Source organism: Alosa alosa, chromosome 1 (assembly GCF_017589495.1).
Source record: "Alosa alosa isolate M-15738 ecotype Scorff River chromosome 1, AALO_Geno_1.1, whole genome shotgun sequence".
Lineage (NCBI taxonomy): Eukaryota > Metazoa > Chordata > Actinopteri > Clupeiformes > Clupeidae > Alosa > Alosa alosa.
The window spans coordinates 32902751-32923992 of NC_063189.1; the positions used below are offsets into that span (position 1 = coordinate 32902751).

Below are 21242 nucleotides of genomic sequence, written 5' to 3' on the forward strand. Positions count from 1 at the left end.
ATCAAAAACAAAAGTCAATAAATAAATGCATAATTTAAGATCAATAAAAATGTAGAATTTAGAAATGTGAAGGTACAGTAATATATAAATGTTGAAATATAAAACAATATATTAGCTTAAAATAGTCATAAATATTAACACAATGATTATTTAAAATGGTTACTCTGTATTCAGTATAATCATACCAGAAGGGATGACAGACTTGGAATGGATAGCAGAAGGGATGAAAGCCTGATGATTTGATTTTCTAAGAGGTGCATTACACCGCTGGCCCATGTTCCACCCGGATTCCAATATCTCCAAATGGCCTTTACATTACTCTTATAATGATCTCATTACATTAATGTACTCATTACATAACTGTCTTGTCCGTCACAGACGTCCTACTTAACCGGCAAATAAATGAAAGGGTTAAGAGACTGAAGGTGGTTAGATCAGTTAAAAAGAAGGCACACTGCCTCTTACACCACTTCCTCTTTGTGTGTGTGTGTGTGTGTGTGTGGGAGGGGGGCTATAAGACTGAACTGAGGTGGTTGAGGGAGCTGTGTCGCTAGTTTAGTACACCATAGTGGAGACAAAGGTCCAGCTAATGTAAATCAGGACAAAGGGGTCCTCTGGTCCGGGCTGGGCCCACTGAAGATGTGCAGTAAATACATATGAGTCTGTGAACATGTAACAGGCAGAGGCTGTGCTGTGACAAAATTGATCAAAAACATCATGCGTCTGAGGTCAATTACCAACTGAGTATTTGAGGGGAAAGGCTGAGCTGCAAAGAGGTGTTTAAACTGAAAGACAGAAACGGAACAGATGAGAACGGCTGCTGCTTATAGGTTTCACAGGAGGTCAACTTGTGAGACTGTCCTGTTCAGCTAACCAAAAGACAGAGCTGTGCACTTTTTACAGACACAGGTGTGAAGTGAAAGCGTTAGAAAAATAAGCCAAGCAGTAGACATCGTAAACAGTAGACACTGTTAACAGCCACCCGATTAAGTATTTTTGATAAGATAATGGACATTGCTGTACCAAAGTCCTGCAGTACTCCAGACCCCTCTGAAAAGAACATATTTCAAAAAGTTCAATTGAATTAAAAAATGTCTCTCCTCAAGGCTTTTTCAATGCTTATCTGTACCCTAATGTTGGTGCAGAAATGTTTATCTGTGTCTGATGCACATCCTTGTTTACTGTTGGATACAGGATAATCCCCTCCCATTTTGTTATTTCTCCTGGAAAACTCCCGTAATTTGCATAACCATCAAACTTAATGTTAAAATCACTGATCCGTTCATTTTTTCTGTTAGTCTGACATTTCTCAGTTTGCCAGATGTATGTGTATGAAATACTCCCTACACATACACAATCACACTTTCAACTTAAACCTTTGTGTCATAAAACCTGTCAACCCAAAACCCAAACCAGGTGCACAATGCGCAGCCACAGAGTTTCGCAAGTAAATTTTGTGATTAACACATCACCCCTTTTTTCATATGCAGGACAGCTCAATGTGCTTTGCAGTCTCAAGCTTGGCATGGGGTACTTTCCATAAGATCATCTCTCAGTGCAAATCAAACAAGCTATTAGGCTAACTGAAATAAAACCATGCCAATCTCTAGGTATGGTGAAGGATATGTGATGATGTGGGGCTATTTTAATTCCAGGGAAGGCCAAGGGAACTTTATCAAGATGCATAGTATCCTGGATCCATGAAATAACTGGCCTTTAAAAATAAAAATCTGCCTGTCCTTATGGGAATTTAACATAGGGGTGTGAATACTTATGACCCCTGTATTTTAAGGAAGAACATTTATTTACGATACATTATTCATTCACACAGAAAAGTCTCCATATGGTCTCCATAAAGGTTGGATATTTCCTAATTTTTTTACTTAAGGCATTAAGATCAATTTCCAAAACATGATTTTATATTCCTCTTTTTAGTCAACTTTAGCATCCATAGTAATAATACAACATATATAACTACATCCAATAGTATTAAACATTATGGAAATAGAACTGATTATGGTAAAAAGGCATTTAGATAAACACTGTTTTTACATCTAGTTCACAGTAGCATAGAGGCTGGTAGGAGAGATGTGGTAGGCATGATCAGCTGAGGCAATTTGTGGTGTCTGCTGCACAGTGCTGTAGATAGGGTTTGCTGCAGACTACAACACAAACACAACATCAGCAATGAGTAATTTAGACTACATGGCAATTCCACGCAAAACTGTCACATCTATAACGCCAACTAAATACCATGTGTATTGTATACACATGGTAGGTACAGTATTGTGGTATTGTATTGTGTATGTGCATTGTGTTGACGCTATGGATGTGACAGTTTTGCGTGGAATTGCCCTACAACACTCACAAACATCAGCAATGAGTAATATAGACTGCAACACTCACAAATATCAGTGATAAATATTTTAGACCACAACACACAACCATCAGCAATAGCTAATTTTTGCATAGGCTAAATAGGCTAAAGAGGTATTTTTTTAAATGCATCAACAATAGAGCTTCTTAATTAAAAACAGTTTTATGTAGTCAGAGATTTACTAATAAAATCACATATCCCAATTTGTGAAGCAGTGCATGACCACTCGTATGCATGGAAAAAATATAGGCATATGATAATTAACACCTGGCTAAGGCTTTACTAATGTGTGTGACAATCATCATAATCAGTAACTATAAGTTGTTGTGCCTTGGCATTTTGGTTTGACCTTTGGTGTGCCTTAGCCCCCAATATTTAGACAACGTCTGATTCATTGTGTTATTCTGAAAGTTGCATGAAAGTTATTCTGTTTCAGTGTGTTTGAAAGTTATTCTGTTTCCTGCACCTGAGAATAGGGGCTCTCCACGGCTGAGGCTGCCTGCACAGTGCTGTAGACAGTAGGATCTGCAGAGTGTGGAGGCAGAGGAGTCTGTACACACACAGGACACACACATACACAGTATTAGTGTGTATTAGCACTGAGGGAGAGGTGCCAGAAATCAGGAACACAAGACACTTTAATGTAATGGCAGGAGATGGAATGACTTTCATGTCAATAACTCTTTTGTTATCAAAAGTAGGGCTAATTGTATTTTATACCTTGAGTCGAGAACAATGACATACTCTGTATGATTTACAGTTTGATTACCTGTACTGATGCGTACTCTGATTGTATGTCAGCTTCAGCTGTAAGAACATGAACAAGGTATTCCCTTTATTTCTCTGTTTTCACATCCCAAATGAAAGTGCAAGTGATTGTTAAGCAATACCTGCTTTCTGTCGTCTTTTTATCCAGTGAACCAAAACAATGGCCGGCACAACAAGAACAAAGACACAGAGCACAATAAGCAGGATAACAGTTCCGATCTCAAACACTCTCACCGTCTGATCTGAGGGGGATATCAAATGTAGACATTGTCAATCATATGCACAGTAATTAGCCAGAGATGGCAAGAAATATTTAGACCGTGAACACATCCTACCACAGAGAGTTTTGATTTTCCTGGTAGCGTTTCTCCAGCTCACTTGATTGCTATGGTTACAGGTGATGGTGTCATCTGTCACAAAGAGGGTGAAGGTTGAGTCAGGGGAGGCTTCTTCCTCCGGCCAGCAGATATTGTTACTGCAGCTGATGTTCAGAGAGAGGTTGCGAACTCTACAGGTCAGTGTCACATTACAGAGGTCACTGCTGGACATCTGAGACAGGATGGTCAGGACGGGAGCAGACACTGGATCGGAACAGCAAGCACACGCACAGGCACATATCTAAGTATACGTTTATATACTCTTTTGATCCCGTGAGGGAAATTTGGTCTCTGCATTTATCCCAATCTGTGAATTAGTGAAACACACTCAGCACACAGTGAGGTGAAGTACACACTAATTCCGACACAGTGAGCTGCCTGCTACAACAGGGGCGCTTGGGGAGCAGTGAGGGGTTAGGTGCCTTGCTCAAGGGCACTTCAGCCGTTCCTACTCAGGGTTCGAACCGGCAACCCTCCGGTTACAAGTCCGAAGCGCTAACCAGTAGGCCACGGCTGCCCCATCTCTCAGTACTTACAGAGGCACATCCTGTTCATCAACACTCATTTAGGATATATTAGATACATATGCTGGAAGATGCAGAAAGTTTCACTCTCACCCTGAACAAAGAGATGGAACTCGGCCTGAACTTCTGTCTCAGCACTGATCTCTCCTCTGTAGAGTCCACTGTCATTCTTATGCAGGTTCTTCAGCTCCAGAGAGAAGGTCCCTTTATTAAACACCACTCTGTCTTTATGGGTGAATACTGTAAGAGTGTCTTTGTGGGGTACATATTTCATTATTTTATGTTGGCCAAAGTGCCACTGAATGAAATCTATACTCTCCCTCTCCAGCTGCTGGTGTTGCTGGAACTCCATAGTGACAGATCCTCCAGTTTGTCTGAACACAGAATCAGGAGACCCAGCTGCGAAGGACAGAAACACTTTATTTGCTGTTTTCTGATGTGTGTGTTACGGTAAGACAAGGTTACAAATGCTAGACACATTGCTTCATGTATGGGTGGGGAGGTGGTAGCATAGTGGTTAGGGAGCTGGGCTAACTTGCAGTAGCCTAGCCTGAAAAGTTGTGAGTTCAATTTCCGGCTTTGCCGTTGTGCCTTTGTACGCGAGAGCACAATGAAATTGTCTCTGCGAGACACTCTGGCAAAGAGCAATGATGCACGTTACTTTTTCCCCTTGCATTCCGGGGAACCAGCTAAACTGATGAAGACAGCGCTGCAACGTTGGAGGACAGTACAAATTGGTCGTGTTATCCGATTGCGTCGAAGTCCGAAATCATTCAGAGTAAACATGGTCAAGGGTCTGGGCACTCACCGTTCGCAGTGCTCAGTCCGAGGGGCGGGATAATCAGTTGTCTTTCAAATTCCCTCTACACGCAATAGGACAGCGGCAGTCCCATGCGTTTCCCACCAGCGGAGCTAGTTGGCTAGTTCAAATGTTTGCCAACTTAATAAAAGCTTAACTCGTGTCACACTGTTCGCCAACAGCAACATCCATCTTATTTGTTTTCAAGTAGCAGGGAATTCAAGCCAAACCGTTGCAACTCTGCCATCAATCATTATGTTAAGCCCACCTAACGACTCTATACGCGATTTCATTGGCCTGATTAAGTTTCGATTTCTGGAGCTCACAAGCCAACGGAGAGTTGCTAGACTAGCCCTGGCTGCCGCTAGGGGCGCGTCTAGATTTCTAGGCTATTTGAGCAAGGCCTTGTAATATAATTGATATATCACTTTGGATTAAAAGTGTCTGTTAATGAATAAATTAACAGCTTCAATTAAAAAGAGTACAATGTAAGGATTGGTGCTTTCCCCCTTAGCAGTACGTTCTCTGTGAGGCTGTCTGCTGCTTTCTGATACATCCGGCCAACAGCCTGTGTAGACCTGCTCTCCACCTGTTACCTGGATGGGATGAGGGTTTGGCTAACCTAAACAGGATCCTGAAAACTGGTGCCAGTGTTGGTGCCCCTTCAAAGTCCAGAGGAGGGCTAATCCTGTGACCTAACTGTCTACTACCACAATTCGTGGAGGTAAACCCCGTTTTTCATGTTTCCCATCTCCATCCTGTGTGCAGCTAGCCTAGAAATCTAGACGCACCCTAGCAGCAGCAAATTATATTTGCTAAATTATATTTGCTGCCAGGGCTAGTCTAGCATAGCCTGGCCTTGGCCTGTCTACGTACTTCCGGTCGATTTATTTTCCTTACAGTACTCTGTCTGGAATAGAGCTGGTAAGTCCCGCCCTTTTCCGCTATCCCCGCTTGACCTCTAGATTGAAAAATCGTTAATGCAAGTGAATGTGAGAAAATATTTTTTTTCTGGTCCCGTTTGAATTTTGCCATGAATGTGAACATATGTTGTCTCTGAATTTTTAATATAAATGTTCGTGTTTGGAATACATCAACGTAGGGAGCAAAAAGGGCTTATACTTATGCAATCTTTGAGCAAATGTGAATAATAGTTTAGCCTATTAACAGGAGTGTCACGAATGAAGTCACAGTGGAGTAGGATTATCCCCACTACCCGCCACTAAAATTATTAAAATGTGCTCCTGTCCAACTACTATCGATGATTAAAATGTGCTACTGTCCAACTTGATCTAACTACACTGTGTAGCCTACATAATCTGTAGTTTTAATTTTAATATGTAGGCTACAGATATGTAGGCTATATTTAACATTTATTTTCTATTTGGTCTGTTATGAAATTATGCCCATTTAAACACAGCTCAGTTTTAGGAAACTTAAATACATGCATGCTTAGCATTTTGTGAAAAGAAATCATTAAGGCTACATTGACAAACTCTTAACCGTGAGCTGCCTGTATATTCTTTGATTCTAATATTTACAGATAGCGATGTAAGCACAGCTCAGTTTTAAGAAATGCAGCCGAAAGACCATGTTGAATTTTGCTATAATTTTTTTCAAAACCGGATTACTCAGGAACAGCTAACTATACACGGGAATGCATTACACCGTTGTGTTCGGTAAGGTCTGCTGTTTATTCTGATATATGGTTTGTCATGTGTTGGGTGAAAAGTGTGTAGGCCTAACTACGATATTCCACCGAGACGAATGGATGTGGAGATGGGCGCAGAGAATATTATTAAATCGTATGAAGTTATTTTTCTCGCGAACTGTTTATCACAGCAAACAGTGGCTAGCTAGCACCGTTTAAAAGCTGAGAAAAGGCTCTTTGTGTGATGAGTAGCCTACTTCTCGAGGAGTTCAACAGAGAAGAATGGGTGAATTTGGACGCACTTCATTAGTGAAGTAAAGCTGAAGCGCTGCATGCTGCGCAGGAGACTGCGGCTCACTGGTAGTTATTATAGGTAACTTCAAATCAGCGAGATTTACTCTTATAGGCTACTGCACATTACAAGATCTGTACGAGATGATCCGCAGCACTGAAGTGAGAAATGATTTATAACTCTTTGTGTAGCGCATGTGAGCGCTTTTCTCCCATTTCAACCTGAATATTGGTAGGGACATGCAAATCTACGCCCCTGGAGACACTGATGATGCTTCGATCAAAGTTTCATGTTGTGTCGAGCCTTCATGTTTGAAAAATAGCGATTTTGACGCGATTGTATCAAAAAAGTAGTGGCCCTATAGGAATCCCATTCAAAAGGTAATTTCACCCGAAAACGACAACGCATACAAGCTTAAAAGTGGCGCGTACTTATGGAGTACTTATGCATTTACATGAAGGTTTGAATTGGGTACATTCACAAAACACTATGATGCATTTTGGCGAGAGTTAGGGACCGTTCGTTATTTATAAACGGGGCCACCGAAGGAAAATAGGGGAGGGTCATGTCTTTTTATTCTTTGTTGAGGGGAGGGTCACCTAACTTTTTTTTGTCTAGGAGGGGGGTCACCCATCTTTTGTATTAATGAAAACAGCAAAAAATCAAAGTGGCTTTTTTGATTGTTGATTTCTGTCGCCATATAACGTTCTCTTTCATTCCATAGCTCTGTCAACATTGAACAATGAAAATAAGGGAGATTTCCCGGGTTTCTCACGCAAAATACGGAAAATGTCAACATCCCTCCCCATTAACGTTGGAAGGTTGGAGCAACAAAGTAGCCTACTTTATTCACGCCTAACAGCCTATATCCATTTGGTCAACTTTATCCAACTTTATCCACCTAAAAAAGCTAAATTTAACTTTGGTTTACCTGTAGTTTACCGTGTAGCCTAGCCTAACTTTAAACAGTGTGCATGCTTATAAAGCATACTTGTGCTTCATTCATCCACACATCCAGCTCCTAACGTTTTGACTAGCATTTCTACCAATTGACCTTGTTCCTGCCCATCTCTAGCTTTGCTGAGCTCCATCCTTTCTGTTAAAATAGGCCCTATTTATTGGTAACCAGCAACAAGTGCAATTTGTTAATCGCTGTCATTCTCTCTCCAACAAAAATGTGTTACGTTCCAAGTAGCAGTGCGTAATTATGCTTCATAAAGTTGAACAAATACATTGGTCATATAAATAGCCAGTTTATGGTCTACAGTGTAGAGTTGGTAAGTTATGGTAGGCCAACTTGGAGTGAATATACAGGGGGATTTCTTTGGCTCTTAGCCTGGCAGGTGCGCGACGTGACATAGCCTACGGCCTAACACTGCAAGCGACAATGAATCGCGGCTCTCAATGACAACCACGTGGTTAACTTAAATAGGCCTACTGTAGGTTAACATCACTCTGAGTTCGCATTCAAGCAAGCAAAATGATTATTTGAATACATCAGTTTCTCTGGAAGGCCAAGGGTTAACAACAGGACAACACAGAGACAGGCCAGAATGCTAATGTTATGAGTATTACAGTAATATGGGATATTCTACGGGAAACTATTAAAACGGCAAGACAGCGGGGAAAAGTTAAAATGATAGGCCTAAACCCAGAAAAAGTTTTCATGTTAGGTATTTTTCGGTCCCTGTGATTATTTGTGAAATTGTGCAAACGGCCTTTTCAAGTCATTTGAGAAGGAAGGAGTGTAGCCTGCTCCCAAATTGACGCTCGTCTGAGAAATTGAGTTTTGATAATGTTCAGCTTCGCAGCTTTGCAATGACTGAGGAAGTCTAGAGACGAGTCCATAGCAACAAGTTCATGTGTTGAATTTGTTATTACCCAGTGTGCTTTGTTGAATGGTCTCAATGTTTTATTGTTTTATTTCATGTGAATACTTACTAGAGGAGTAACTTATTTCAAGTAGCCTAGGCTAATGCAGTTGCAGGAAGTGTGCATTTAGTTTCCATGCTTATTGTGTTTCCACAACAATGTTAGTGAATAAATCTACTGAAATGGCCACCATCTTGGTGAAGTGTGATGTTCAAGATCAGAAAGCAGAGGGTGAGTTTAGAACGATAGCTTACGTCTATGTGTTTTCATAGCGCTTTATAACGTGAGTGGAAGGTATTGACAATTGGCCGGGAAGGGTCATGTCTATTTTGAAAACACTGCTGGAGGGTCGTTGAAAATTATTTTGCAGGCAGGTGAGGGTCATGCAACTTTTGATTGAAGCACTCAAAATCCCTCCGGTGACCCCGTTTATAAATTACGAACGGTCCCTTACGCAGATGAAACGTGTGATTATTTGCTGATAAGATGCACCTGTGCTTGTTATGGGCGTGCTGAAGAGAAACTTCTCTGTATAACGAAACGGCGGTTATTAGTGATTGGTTCAAACCGGTTCAAAGGAACTCCAATGATTTTAAACCTCAAACTGTGCCCTCCCACCCGAAAATAAACGTACGCCTATGGATCTAGGCCAGACTCTCTGCGAAGTCAGGTTTCCAGGCTAAGTCTAGCAACTCTCCATTGGCTTGTGAGCTCGACAAATTAAACTTCTATCAGGCCAATCAAATCGTTAGGGATGGGCAAAGCGAGGCTTTATGAAACACTGAAACGTTCGAAGCAATTGTGCCGAATTGTTCCGAAGCTTCGAAACAATTCCGACAACTCCGAGCTGTTTAGGGTGAAACAAATCTGTGAAATGCTTCATATTGGAGATGTAGTCTTTGAAGTTTGTGGCTTGCTGTGTTACCTGTGTTCAGTCTTTGTCAAAAGCTAAGCAGTCATGCCCTTGGTCAATTACTGGATGGGAGACCACATGAAGTGACAATAAAGAAATTCTTATTGCTGCCGCTAGTGTTCTCTAAATCACTTTCTTCTTATAAAAACTCTTCATTTTTGACCATTCTGAGAGTTTAGTTGAAACTGTGTGGTTAATGATGAAGTAAGAAAACATAAACAGGATCTGAACTACGATCTGAAACAATACCTTAAATCAAACGAGGATCGAACCACATTTGAGCAGCCTGGGCTAGGCCTACCGTGCAAAAAACTCCCTCACTAACCACTACACCATCATGGTTATTGCTTAAGAAAAGTCTACACTGTTAATTGAATGCGCGGACACGCCTGCCGACACCGGTGAAATGCACCGAAGGTTCACTTAACTTTGGTCACATGACATGGCTGTTTTGAACCACGTTTCGAAGCAGTGTTTCGAAACACTTCTGCTTCGAAGCCTCGACACTGATTCGAGACATCGGTTTCGAAAGTCACACCCATACAAATCGTGTATAGTCATTAGTCGGGCTTAACATAATGATTGATGGCAGATTTGCAACGGTTTGGCTTGAATACCCCGCTACTTGAAAACAAATAAGATGGATGTTGCTGTTGGCGAACAGTGTGACACAAGTTAAGCTTTTATTAAGTTGGCAATAGTTTGAACTAGCCAACTAGCTCCGCTGGTGGGAAACGCATGGGACTTATAGCGCTGTCCTATTGCGTGCAGAGGGAATTTGAAAGACAACCGATTATCCCGCCCCTCGGACTGAGCACTGCGAACGGTGAGTGCCCAGACCCTACATTTTAATGTGGGTCTGGCTCGTCAGGCTAGTGTGCAGCAGTCCTCTAGTCCCAGCCACTAGGCAACCCTAACCCAACCACACCCAAACCTGTACAGCTTCTGATGGATTCAGCATTTTGCAAACATACTTTGCATTTCTCACAACTGAACAACAGACAGTAGCAGAGAGCACTGCAATAAACTGCCATCAGAAGACATAGAAGTACAACGAAGTTGGGCTAATCAATGCTACTTGACCAAGTAATCAATTTCACATTGAGAGGACAGATCAATTATGAAAAGGGTCAATTTAGGTCTCTTAAAGGTGCTCTAAGCAATGTTGGTAACGTCACTTTTGCTGACATTCAAACAAAACAGAGCGCTAGCTCGCCCCTCCCTCCTCCTCCCTCCCATGCAACTGAAACTTTCCTGAATGTGCATCTCGTCGGTGATTGGCTGGAACAGTTTGTTATGTTTCCTGGACCAGGCTGTTTTTGTTGCCGTTTTTGGAGCCTGGGCTGTCCACAGAGACCACGTTTTTTTACAGTGTATTCAGGGGACAGGCAGCTAGCGGATGGTGAGGTGATGCTTGCTGTATGTGACAAAAAATGTTTTAGCTGAGAAATCACGTAACAAAATATGAAGTGAAATATAAATAAAATGTGAAGTGAAAAATAAATAATGTAGGCTACCTCTTGCGGCCCACCTGAAACACCTTAATGGCCCACCAGTGGACCGCGGTGCACACTCTGGGAAACACTGAACTAGACATTGATAAGTCAGATGTACGAGGAGGAGATGGGGTGGATGTGGGTTCCAAGAAGGCTTGCCGGCAAAAGTAGGCAGGATAAGGCAACTTCAATAAGGCGCCCTGAATGATCTCCACTAATATATAATAGCAAGTGATCAGCTGGTCAATCCGCAGAACTAACGCTATGCTCCATTTGTTCCACTGGTGATCATTAAAAGCATCTCTGTTTGGGCATCTCTCCCATTATCGGAGTATTATCAATCCAGATGCCGTTAACCTTTCATTACAGAACGGATATTACATTACTGGCCTACCAACTACCAGGCTATTCTCATTTTGTTACTAGAGGTTGAAATCATGCTGCTGAACATCGCGCTTGGATTGTCTGAATACCTTACATCCTCTATGCTCTAGTATTCTATTCTAGAATAGCCCTACTTGAAAGGTTCGTAGAACAGCTGAGAGAAATGGTCCAGAGGAGCTAGGATTGTTTGGTTATCCTGTCTGAATTTAGCCTAGGCTGGGTAAACCCAGCCTGATCTGCCGGCGATTTCTTTTCGCCCTGCAGCTCAGGCTGGAAACCTGTACATCTTTCTCTCCTGTTTCCCTTACAATTTTGCGGGGACCAATGACAAACTGGCTTATCCACCTGGCGCGCTATTGATGGGTTTAACACGATGACGATAGAGAAGTGACGGCAAAGTCTCTCTCACGGCCGCCAATCCAATTCCTTTTAACCTCTTAAACGCTGATCAATGAATGCTATGGAACGTCACCTATTTCCAGTCTTTTATGTGCATGTGTCACTTAATATTCATTTCTATACAAACCAAGATGGCGGATCCCTAAAGAGACGCAAGCACCCACCCCATACGTGTATCTAAATTAGCTATGTACCAAAAACAACATTTTACCGTGACTCGAAGAGCTGTAAACAGTGTTGTAATGTTGCGTGTGTAAATCCTCTTGGACCTCCAGTGGAATTTTGATTTCACAATGAGAATTCTCTAGCCTGGAAAATCCAGACCCTGGTAATCTAGAAAAATTAAGGGTCTGGCCACGAATGATGAAAATGGCCCAACGGCACCAAGCATGCATTTGAAAATCTCACTGCACACAATTGGATAACACTACGGCCAATGTTTACTGACTGATTCCGGACTTCGACGCAATTGGATAACACTACGACCAATGTTTACTGACTGATTAATTGCAGCGCTGTCGTCATCTGTTTAGCTCGCTTCTGGCCCACCTATATCAGATACACCGATGTGATTGGTTCCTCGCGATGCAAGGGGTAAAAGTAACATGCATCATTACTCATTGCCAGAGTGTCTCGCAGAGACATAATTATGCACAGAACGGATCGGGTAGGCGGTATGAATCGGATACTGACAATGCCTACTCTCACTTTTTTACAGAAATAGCCCTGTTACCCCATTCAAAAAAGAAACAAAAATGCATTGTTATAACTGTCATTGCATTGTTATAACTTGTCATTTCTGCCTGTTGAGCGTATTGCTGGGAGTTGTGTGGTTAACACATCCACTGTTTAAGCAAGACCAAAGGCCACAGTCATGCCAGCATGACAGTTCACTCCCCCTGCTACCCTGATTTGCATTTGTATAGCTCACAGCATTTTCATTTACATGTTAAAGCCTCCCCTAGAATTAGGAGGAGGGGGGGGGGGGGGGCAACAACTGCCAAGCAAGGCCCACGTCAATTTCTGACAATTCATGGTAGTTTTCGGCATTGCCTGCAAACTGCCAGTGAACAGCCATTAACCTGAACTTCCACGACAATCTACAGTGCCGCATACTGACGAAAACCACACTTTTCATGCAGTGTTAGTCTATCAAAAGCGGTTGTTGACTTTGTGTGAAAGATGCTATTTTCCATGTCTTTTTTTATTTCAACTGTGGGTTCTTTGGAGGAAAAACGAGAATGCACATGTATCCTGAATTACCGTTACACCTGGCTTGACTTAGTCGCCCAGCTCGCCCCAGTCCTACTTCTGGATTGGTGTTAATGAAACCTGTTGAGCTAGGAATACTAGGTCAGGCCTGGCTTTATCACGTATCTTTCATTCAACCTTTATTCATTCTCGGAGGTTCATTGAGGGTAGTCCTCATTTTCAGTAAAGCCAAGATTACAGTAACAATGAAATAGCAAAAGATATAGTATAATAATTGTGGTAAAAAGTATAGGCCTAGGCCTATAAATAAAATAAAATAAATAATAGGATAACCTACATAACATTATAGACTAATCTTAGATATAAGATATAAAACTATTTATTAATTCTGCCTTTGTGAAATACCCCTCTGGGATGCTAATGATCTTGGTAACTCACAGCTGCCAAAAACTGACATTCAATAAAACATAGATATAGTTTGCATTCCATCAACTTGTAATGGATATCACTTAACAGCTTCTACAGGAGACTTTAGTGTAATTTTTCCACTTTTCCCACTCTTGTAACAAACATACTAAGTCCAAATGTTCCTTCCATCTGTGCCAAGATGTAATACCCTGCCTCTAAATTGTGCAACTGTACGAAAATCATGTGCATCTATTCTTGCAGGTAACACTTTGAGGTTTCTTGTGGACTATTTAGATTGTATGTCAGGTGTTCTGATATAGACTGACTACACAAAATATGGAATAATTACAAAAAAGTCTCTATTTTTGCATTTACTTTGTTGGTTCAATGAGTGTGAGATAGACTATACATCTGTACAACTAATATTGGATAATACAACATGAAGATTCAATTTCTATGGATTCTTGTGAATATTTCAGTACCCAATATGTTGCATCTACTTATTGTGCTGCAGCTACACTGCAACCAGAAGTCAGGGTAGCACCAAAAGCGGAGGGAGGAGGGGGAGGGGGGCATTTTGGATCAAATTTAATTGAGACATAATAAGATTAATCTGAGAATGTAAAGCACTATACACTATACCAGTGGTTTTCAAAGTGGGGCCGCGAGGCGGTGCCAGGGGGGCCTCAGCAAGTTGGAAGGAAAAATAAAAGCAACAAATAAATACATCTGAAAAATGTAAAATATACCTATTACTATGAGGGTTGTTACAATGTCATTATAATAATTTGTCACATTATCTGAACATTATATTTTCCATGATTATGACTGGGAATAATAGTAGATAACTCTCATATAGCAGAAAGCCCCAAATGCAATTTTTACACACTGTATGCTCCATCGCGAAGTGCTTGTGGCTAAAATAATTATTAGGATTTGCCTAATGTATTTTTACATTTGCCGTAGTATTGTCGATGGGTTTAATAACACATCAAGGCGGTCCTTGGCCAGAACCTAGTAGTATTTGGGGGGCCTTGTCATGGAAAAGTTTGGGAACCCCTGCACTATACAATCACTATACATTGTCATTTTTGGATTCCCAAGAGTCAAAGCTTGGAAATGGTGTATAACATTACTATGCTACATAGCAATATGGTGCATACAATTGATTTAGAATGTTGGGGGGAGGTGTGTGTGTGTGTGTGTGGGGGGGTGACCGTCCCGCCAGCGGGACACTGAAGATTATGTTTAAAGAAACACTTTTAGCTTGAAGCAGCAACTCCTTAGGAGATCTTGTATGTAAAACTACAGGGAAATATGTATGAGTTTTGCCACATAGGAACTGAGAAACATGACTGATGCAGTGACCTTTTCTCCCAGTGGCCAAGGGAAGCCATGCTTCCTCTGTATTTACCAATAGCTGACATTTGAACAAAGTCCTCTTCAGGTGTTTGTTGACAGCGATGTCAACGGACAGGAAACTGGTTTACCGACTTAAAGTAAGCCAGAACACAGAGCCCATTTACCATCAAAAACAAAATCACAAATCACTAACAAAACTTCACCAACACAACAGCCTTCAAGAGCATTTCACTGGGTTGTCTAGCATGCACCTTCCTTGATAGGCGTTTCATTGAATTAGGCCCATGACACCTCCAAAAGGCTCAACGGTGATATCTGGCATCCCAGATCCACCCCTCTCCACACTCACAATGGGCTCTTTACCAACAAATACCGCCAAACTTTTTGGACAAGAATTGCTAGCTTCTTGGTCACCTCTGTACGTGCGAAAAATTAACTCACCATTTATTTTAACAATATCATCACGCTATATCATTGGTATGAAAGAATATATTTATTATTAATTTAGGCTATCCAGTTTAACTCTAACTGTTTATGATCCAATCATCAACATGTACACACAAAATGCAAACCCTTGATCAGGGCATCCATGTAAATATTTATATACTGTATTTGACTTGTTAGGAAATGTATACCAACATCACAGTAGCATGTGGATAGATTTCCATTTAGTCATAGAACCAATCAACACAGGGGTGTGAACCATCATGTGAGTTAATAAGTTGAGTTGGGCTCTGCTAAATATTCTCTCAAATGAGGGTTTCCCCCAAAGTTGCTGTCACCTTTATTCATGCTATTAATACATTGAATTTAATTTGCTTATGAGATCTAGGCCTCTTGGGTTTAGTGCCTTGTGTTTACAATGTTAGAAAGCAAGCTAGGTACCGCAGAGTACATCAGTATTTTACTCTATATCTGAATACACTGATACAGCAGATTAGTTAAATATTGAGAATTGATTCACCCAATCCAAGTATAACCATTCTGATTACAGAAACATACATCTTAATGTGAATCTATACTAAACACTATTTGCAGTAGACCTAGGCTATCTTATTATGTAGGCCTACTAAATATAAATTCAAGCTAAATCAGCTGTAAATTAAAGTATTTTGTCTACCTGTGTGATGAAGAAAGACCGCCTGAACCACCAAAAACCAAGGTGATCTCATGCTTCTGCACACCATAGTGCAATGCAGTAAACTACAGAAATGATCAGTCCTCAACATGAGTTTTATTTCCTTCCTGTAACATTGTGGATTCACAGACCACTAAGGTGTTGTTTCAGGGCTCATATTTATTCTGAGAAAAAGGAATAACCCATAACGAAACACAAACCACATCAAAAGTACACAAAACACATCAACACAAAAACTTCTTTAACTCTCGCCAAAATGCAACCTAGTGTCTTTTTGTGCTCGCCGCCATCTTGCCAGTCAAGAAGTGAGTTGTTTAAAACCTTACTTTTTAGTAAACTGTACATAAACATTGTTCTCAATGCTTGAGTTCATGTGTAGAGACACTGGTGATCCTTCGATCAAAGTTTGATGTTGTGTCGAGCCTTCAAAATAGTCATGCATCAAAATAGTATTGCCCCTACAACTCCAATTCAAAAGGCCATTTGACCCGAAAATGACGATATGATCAAGCTTAAAAGTGGTGCTTCCGACGTAATTATGCTTTTAAACGAAAGTTTGACTCGGGTACATTCACAAAAAGACCCTAGATTGCATTTTGGCGAGAGTCACGCTTTAAAGGTGCTCTAAGCGATGTTGGGTAGCGTCACTTCTGTTGATGTTCAAAAACAAAACAGAGAGCTAGCTCGCTACCCCCCCCCCTCCTGTGCAGTTAAAACTCAGTGTCTGTGAACTTTAAGTACAAGTTCTACTTTTTGTCTGACGACTCCCCGAGGCAGAGGCAGAAAATGTCCACACCCCCAGTTTAAGAACCACTGCACTGCACTGCAATGTAATAATATTGTGACACTGATATATACTAATAACGTGACTTAGCCAAACCCGATGAAGCACCCGGTTCGGTTCCCCTGGAAATCCTGTTTAATGTACGCCATTGTATTGAAGTTTACATTCATTCATTTAGCAGACAGTCCATGGGGGTAGGTTTAGATCGGGCCATGGTGGTCAGTATTTTGAGATGACAAAATTGTCCCCACCAATATTTTAGTGAACTTCTTTGTGGACCGATTTGGACCGATTCCGAGGCACAGACAGTAAAAGAAATGCTGTCATTTGATTGGCTGAAACCAAATGGGAGGTTATCTGGTTAATTTGCTTTGTGGTGGCACCATAGATATATATACTCAGGGTGCGATTTGTGTAAAAACCAGAGGGGGGGATGATTTTGAATAAGTTTGTAAACCCCCCCACCCACCCAAATAAAAATAAAAAAGGAACGAACGATTCATAGCCTAGTAATGTCATGGCTAATAATACTACCCTATATTATTTTTGCCACCTTTGTAACATTTTAGTTTTAGTTTACCGTGGTGTATGACTTTAAACAGCGAGTGTGCTTGGTATGATGATCAGCTCCTCTAATGCAGGGTAGGACTACGTTTTGACAAGCATGCAAATTCACCTTGTTCTTGCCCCATCTGAAATGACTCCTCTACTTTTGCTGCCTCCATCCGTTCTGTATTTGTTGTGTAAAAAAACATTGTATATGATGGCACTGAAGTCTTAAGTTAGTGAATTGGCTAACAGTGTTAGTTGGTAACCAAGTAGCCTACACATTGCGCTACACGCTGTGTAGGCTACGTGCTTTCTCTCTCCTGCTGATTTGCATTCAGTAGCCAAGTGCGTAATATTGCAAAAGTTGAAAAAATAAATGTGTTTATTGTAGCCTACAGAAAATAAATAGCCTATCATACTGTCAGTTAATTGCCTACAGTGCAGTGAAGAGTTTGGAGAGTAAAGTTATAGGGCAACTTGAAGTTTTATGAAAATAATTTACGAACCAGAACATAAAGACCATGAAGCTTCTATTTCTTGCAGCTGTTAAAACACCCGCTAGATAGTTTAAATACCCACCAACATTCGTTTTTGCAGTACAGATTATTTCTAAAAGTTATTTGTCTACTAGGCCTACTGGCTGATTTATCAAATGAGTGCTTTCTCGTTCGTCCTCCGCAAACTACAGGTATTTCGGTAGAGAGCCATTGAATAAGCGATGCCAAGCCATTTCTGTAACACTTTTTGTGACATTCAGCAAATATCTCCTCATTTAATGTAAGTTCTACCAGAAAGACTCAGTAGACAGAATAGAATCAGTTAACAATTTAATTAGTAAAGGAACGGCTTGGATGCAAGCATGATAGAGTCCTGAATAGGTAACAGTCTTTGGCGTAGGCCCCATCTCCGGATCCGTCCAGCGATGAGCCGGATCTCGTCTCCTGCCGATGGATGAAGGCAGGGGCGGGAGCCTACCCCCAAAAAAAGGATGAGTGATGCCGCCAGGGCGGTGACTCAGTAATCTGGTTCTGAGAGGAGCAGAGACATTAGTATACATACAAGATGAATTAAACAGCATGACTGGGCCGGGGTGAAGACGTTGTGCCAGGACGCCGACAGAATTTTAAAGTAGCTAGGTGTTAACCATAAACCTAGGGTTGTAGTGGGGCCCGCAGCATGCTTTTCGCTTTTTTAGTGGGATTTAGAAGCTTGGCGAGCTGGGCAACCAGCGTCTAAGGCAACCTAGACCAATGCGGCAGCCGGGCAACCGGCATCCAGGGCAACCTGGACCATAAGCACTTCACGATCTGGGCGCCCAGTGACTAGCAAGCTAGTACATCGTGACGAGCCAGGCCACCGGCATCCAGAGCAACCTGGACTTTAGTGCTTATGCGAGCTGGGCAACCAGCATCTAGGGCAACCTAGACCACGAGACGTGCCGGGCTACCGGCGTCCAAGGCAACCTGGACCATTAGCTGGGCAACCAGCGTCTAGGGCAACCTAGACCAGCGTGGACGACGGCGACCGGCATCCAGGGCAACCTGGACCGAACTGGGCAACCAGCGCCTAGGGCAACCTAGACGAAGCGTCCACGAGCGGGCAACCGGCGCTGGGCCTGAACCATGAGCTGGGCAACCAGCGTCTAGGGCAACCTAGACAGACATGACGGCGGGCAACCGGCATCCAGGGCCACCTGGACCAAACTGGCAAAAACCAGCGTCTAGGGCAACCTAGACGAGCGTCATGAGCGGGCAACCCGGCGTCCAAAGGCAACCTGGACAGTGAGCTGGGCAACCAGCGCCTAGGGCAACCCTAGACCAGCGGACGGCGGGCGACCGGCATCCAGGGCAACCTGGACCAAACTGGGCAACCAGCGTCTAGGGCAACCTAGACGACCGTCACGAGCCGGGCAACCGGCGTGCGGTGCGACCTGAACCATGAGCTGGTCAACCAGCGTATAGGGCAACTTAGACCGATGTGATGGCCGGGCGACCGGCATCCAGGGCAACCTGGACCAAACTGGGCAACCAGTGTCTAGGGCAACCTAGGCGTGCATCCGCGAGCAACCCGGCAAGAAGTGACCTGAACCGTAAAGCGTCGAACGAGCTGGGCAACCAGTGAAAAGGGCAACATGCCCATGGCTGAGACTAAATCACCACAAGCTACTGGCATGCTGGGCCCCAATATGTTTCAGCGATTAGTGCAAGGCGAATGCCAGAATTTAACCACCGCCACCAGGATTTGTGAAGGTAAAATGAGGTACCCGAGTTAACATGGGAGAGCAACTTCTGAGCATCGAAAATGTCAAGAGGAGTTAGTTTGATGCATCCTGATGGATGACGTGGATAGCCCTTTTTGGCCGGCAGTCTTGGCTGCGCCGATGCGGAATGAGTGAGAAGTGAACCTCTTTGAAGAGAGGTTACATTTAAGCAGCACGTTAGCTAGATGGCTGCTGAAAATCAGGTAAAGTGTGAGCCGTAGTTTAAGGTAGTGAACGGGGACCAGGGAAGCAAAACATGGTTAGGGTTAAAAAGGTTAAACATGATGTACCTAGGATCAATGCAGGGGAATAGAGCTTGTGGTTGCAGATGCTTGGGACGAAGCAATGAGTTAGTTAATATGGGTGCTTGAGTATATTAAGCATCAAGTCATGTGGTTTAATATTTAGGATAGATAAGCATTATGACTAGTTTTGTAGAAGACTAGTGCTTGTGAAGCCAGATGTGTGTTCTGGTTCGATAACTCACCTGCAGCGGCTAGAGTGAGATGAATGCATTGAGCTGCAGACCAAAGGCCAGGATGGATGCGTGTGAGCCACACCTTAGCACCTGCTCTTGGAAAGCCCCCCCAAAATAAGATGAGCAGCATCAGTAATGCGAGGGAAGCATGACCTTGCGACGTAGACAAAGGACTTCAGGACAATTCATGCCTGTATGTGACAGAAGGAAGAAACATATGTAACTGAAATATGACGAGACAACGAACAGATGAGTGCTGGGGTACCGCCATGGTGCTTATGCATCTCAGAGTGCAGAGGAGCTCTGAGAATGACTTAACGCGAGCTTGCTATACCAGCTGCACCACTGTGGCAGGATAGTACAGTTTAGAACTGGCTGCTGGAGAGACAATGAGTAAAGGTAGCAATGAGGAGAGAATAAGCAATACATATCGCCCAACTGGATGCAGAAATTATATTAGTCATGCGCCAAGCACTGGCCCCCGAGTGAGTGGAGGGGTGTGCATTCACGTGACATTCCATGTGGCCAGGACATTTTTAATCAAAGCGACTGACAATGTACCCTGGGAATCCAGAGTTCACGGAAGCGTTTGCTCAGGGAGAGACTCGAGTCAGGCAAGGAGTATGATGCACGTAACTTTTGCCCCTTGCATCGCGGGGAACCAATATCTGTGTAGCTGATATAGCGGGCCAGAGGCGATCTAAACAGATGACAGGCGTAGTGTCATCCAATTGCGTCGAAGTCGGAATCAGGCAGTTAACATTGACCGTATAGCGGTATCCTGAACCATGAGCTGGGCAACCAGCGTCCAGGGCAACCCAGACAGACATGACGGCCGGGCAACCGGCATCCAGGGCCACCTGGACCAAACTGGGCAACAAGCGTCTAGGCCAACCTAGACGAGCATCATGAGCCGGGCAACCGGCGTCCAAGGCAACCTGGACAGTGAGCTGGGCAACCAGCGTCTAGGGCAACCTAGACCAACGTGACGGCAAACAGGTTAAAGCTAAAACAATTCTCCCACAATGCCAGTGCAATTAAAAACAATTTAGAAGGTAGAGCACAATAACGAAAAGTGCATCAGTGAGTGCTGGTTTTACACAGTCAAGAATCAGTTCTAGACAGGTGATAAGTGCTGGGATTAGGAAGGCTAGTTTTAAGCCGTGCTACAAGAGGAGATATCCTCGAAAGCGCTGGCC

The 21242-nt window shown here is 42.8% G+C and overlaps 1 protein-coding gene across 2 annotated transcripts; it reads right to left on the minus strand.

Moving 5' to 3' along the window:
* Positions 1-1785: 1785 nt before the first annotated feature.
* On the minus strand, positions 1786-16012 carry LOC125294861 (SLAM family member 7-like). Of its 2 annotated transcripts, none has more exons than XM_048243916.1 (7): positions 15955-16012; positions 4140-4445; positions 3481-3555; positions 3268-3387; positions 3147-3184; positions 2844-2927; positions 1786-2162 (listed from the first exon to the last, which is right to left on the minus strand). In XM_048243916.1, the coding sequence occupies exons 1-7, from the start codon at positions 16004-16006 to the stop codon at positions 2055-2057; spliced, it is 783 nt and encodes a 260-aa protein (XP_048099873.1). In that variant the 5' UTR covers positions 16007-16012; the 3' UTR covers positions 1786-2054. The 2 variants fall into 2 exon arrangements, with proteins under 2 accessions (XP_048099873.1, XP_048099866.1); XM_048243909.1 differs by having other exon boundaries at positions 3481-3726.
* Positions 16013-21242: the final 5230 nt, after the last annotated feature.

Coding starts and splice junctions, on each gene's coding strand:
- LOC125294861 (XM_048243909.1), bottom strand. CDS start 16,006: ATGAGATCACCTTGGTTTTTGGTGGTTCAGGCGGTCTTTCTTCATCAC. Junction 3,388..3,480: donor GAAAATCAAAACTCTCTGTG/GTAGGATGTGTT, acceptor TATCCCCCTCAG/ATCAGACGGTGAGAGTGTTT. Junction 3,185..3,267: donor AAAAAGACGACAGAAAGCAG/GTATTGCTTAAC, acceptor ATGTTCTTACAG/CTGAAGCTGACATACAATCA.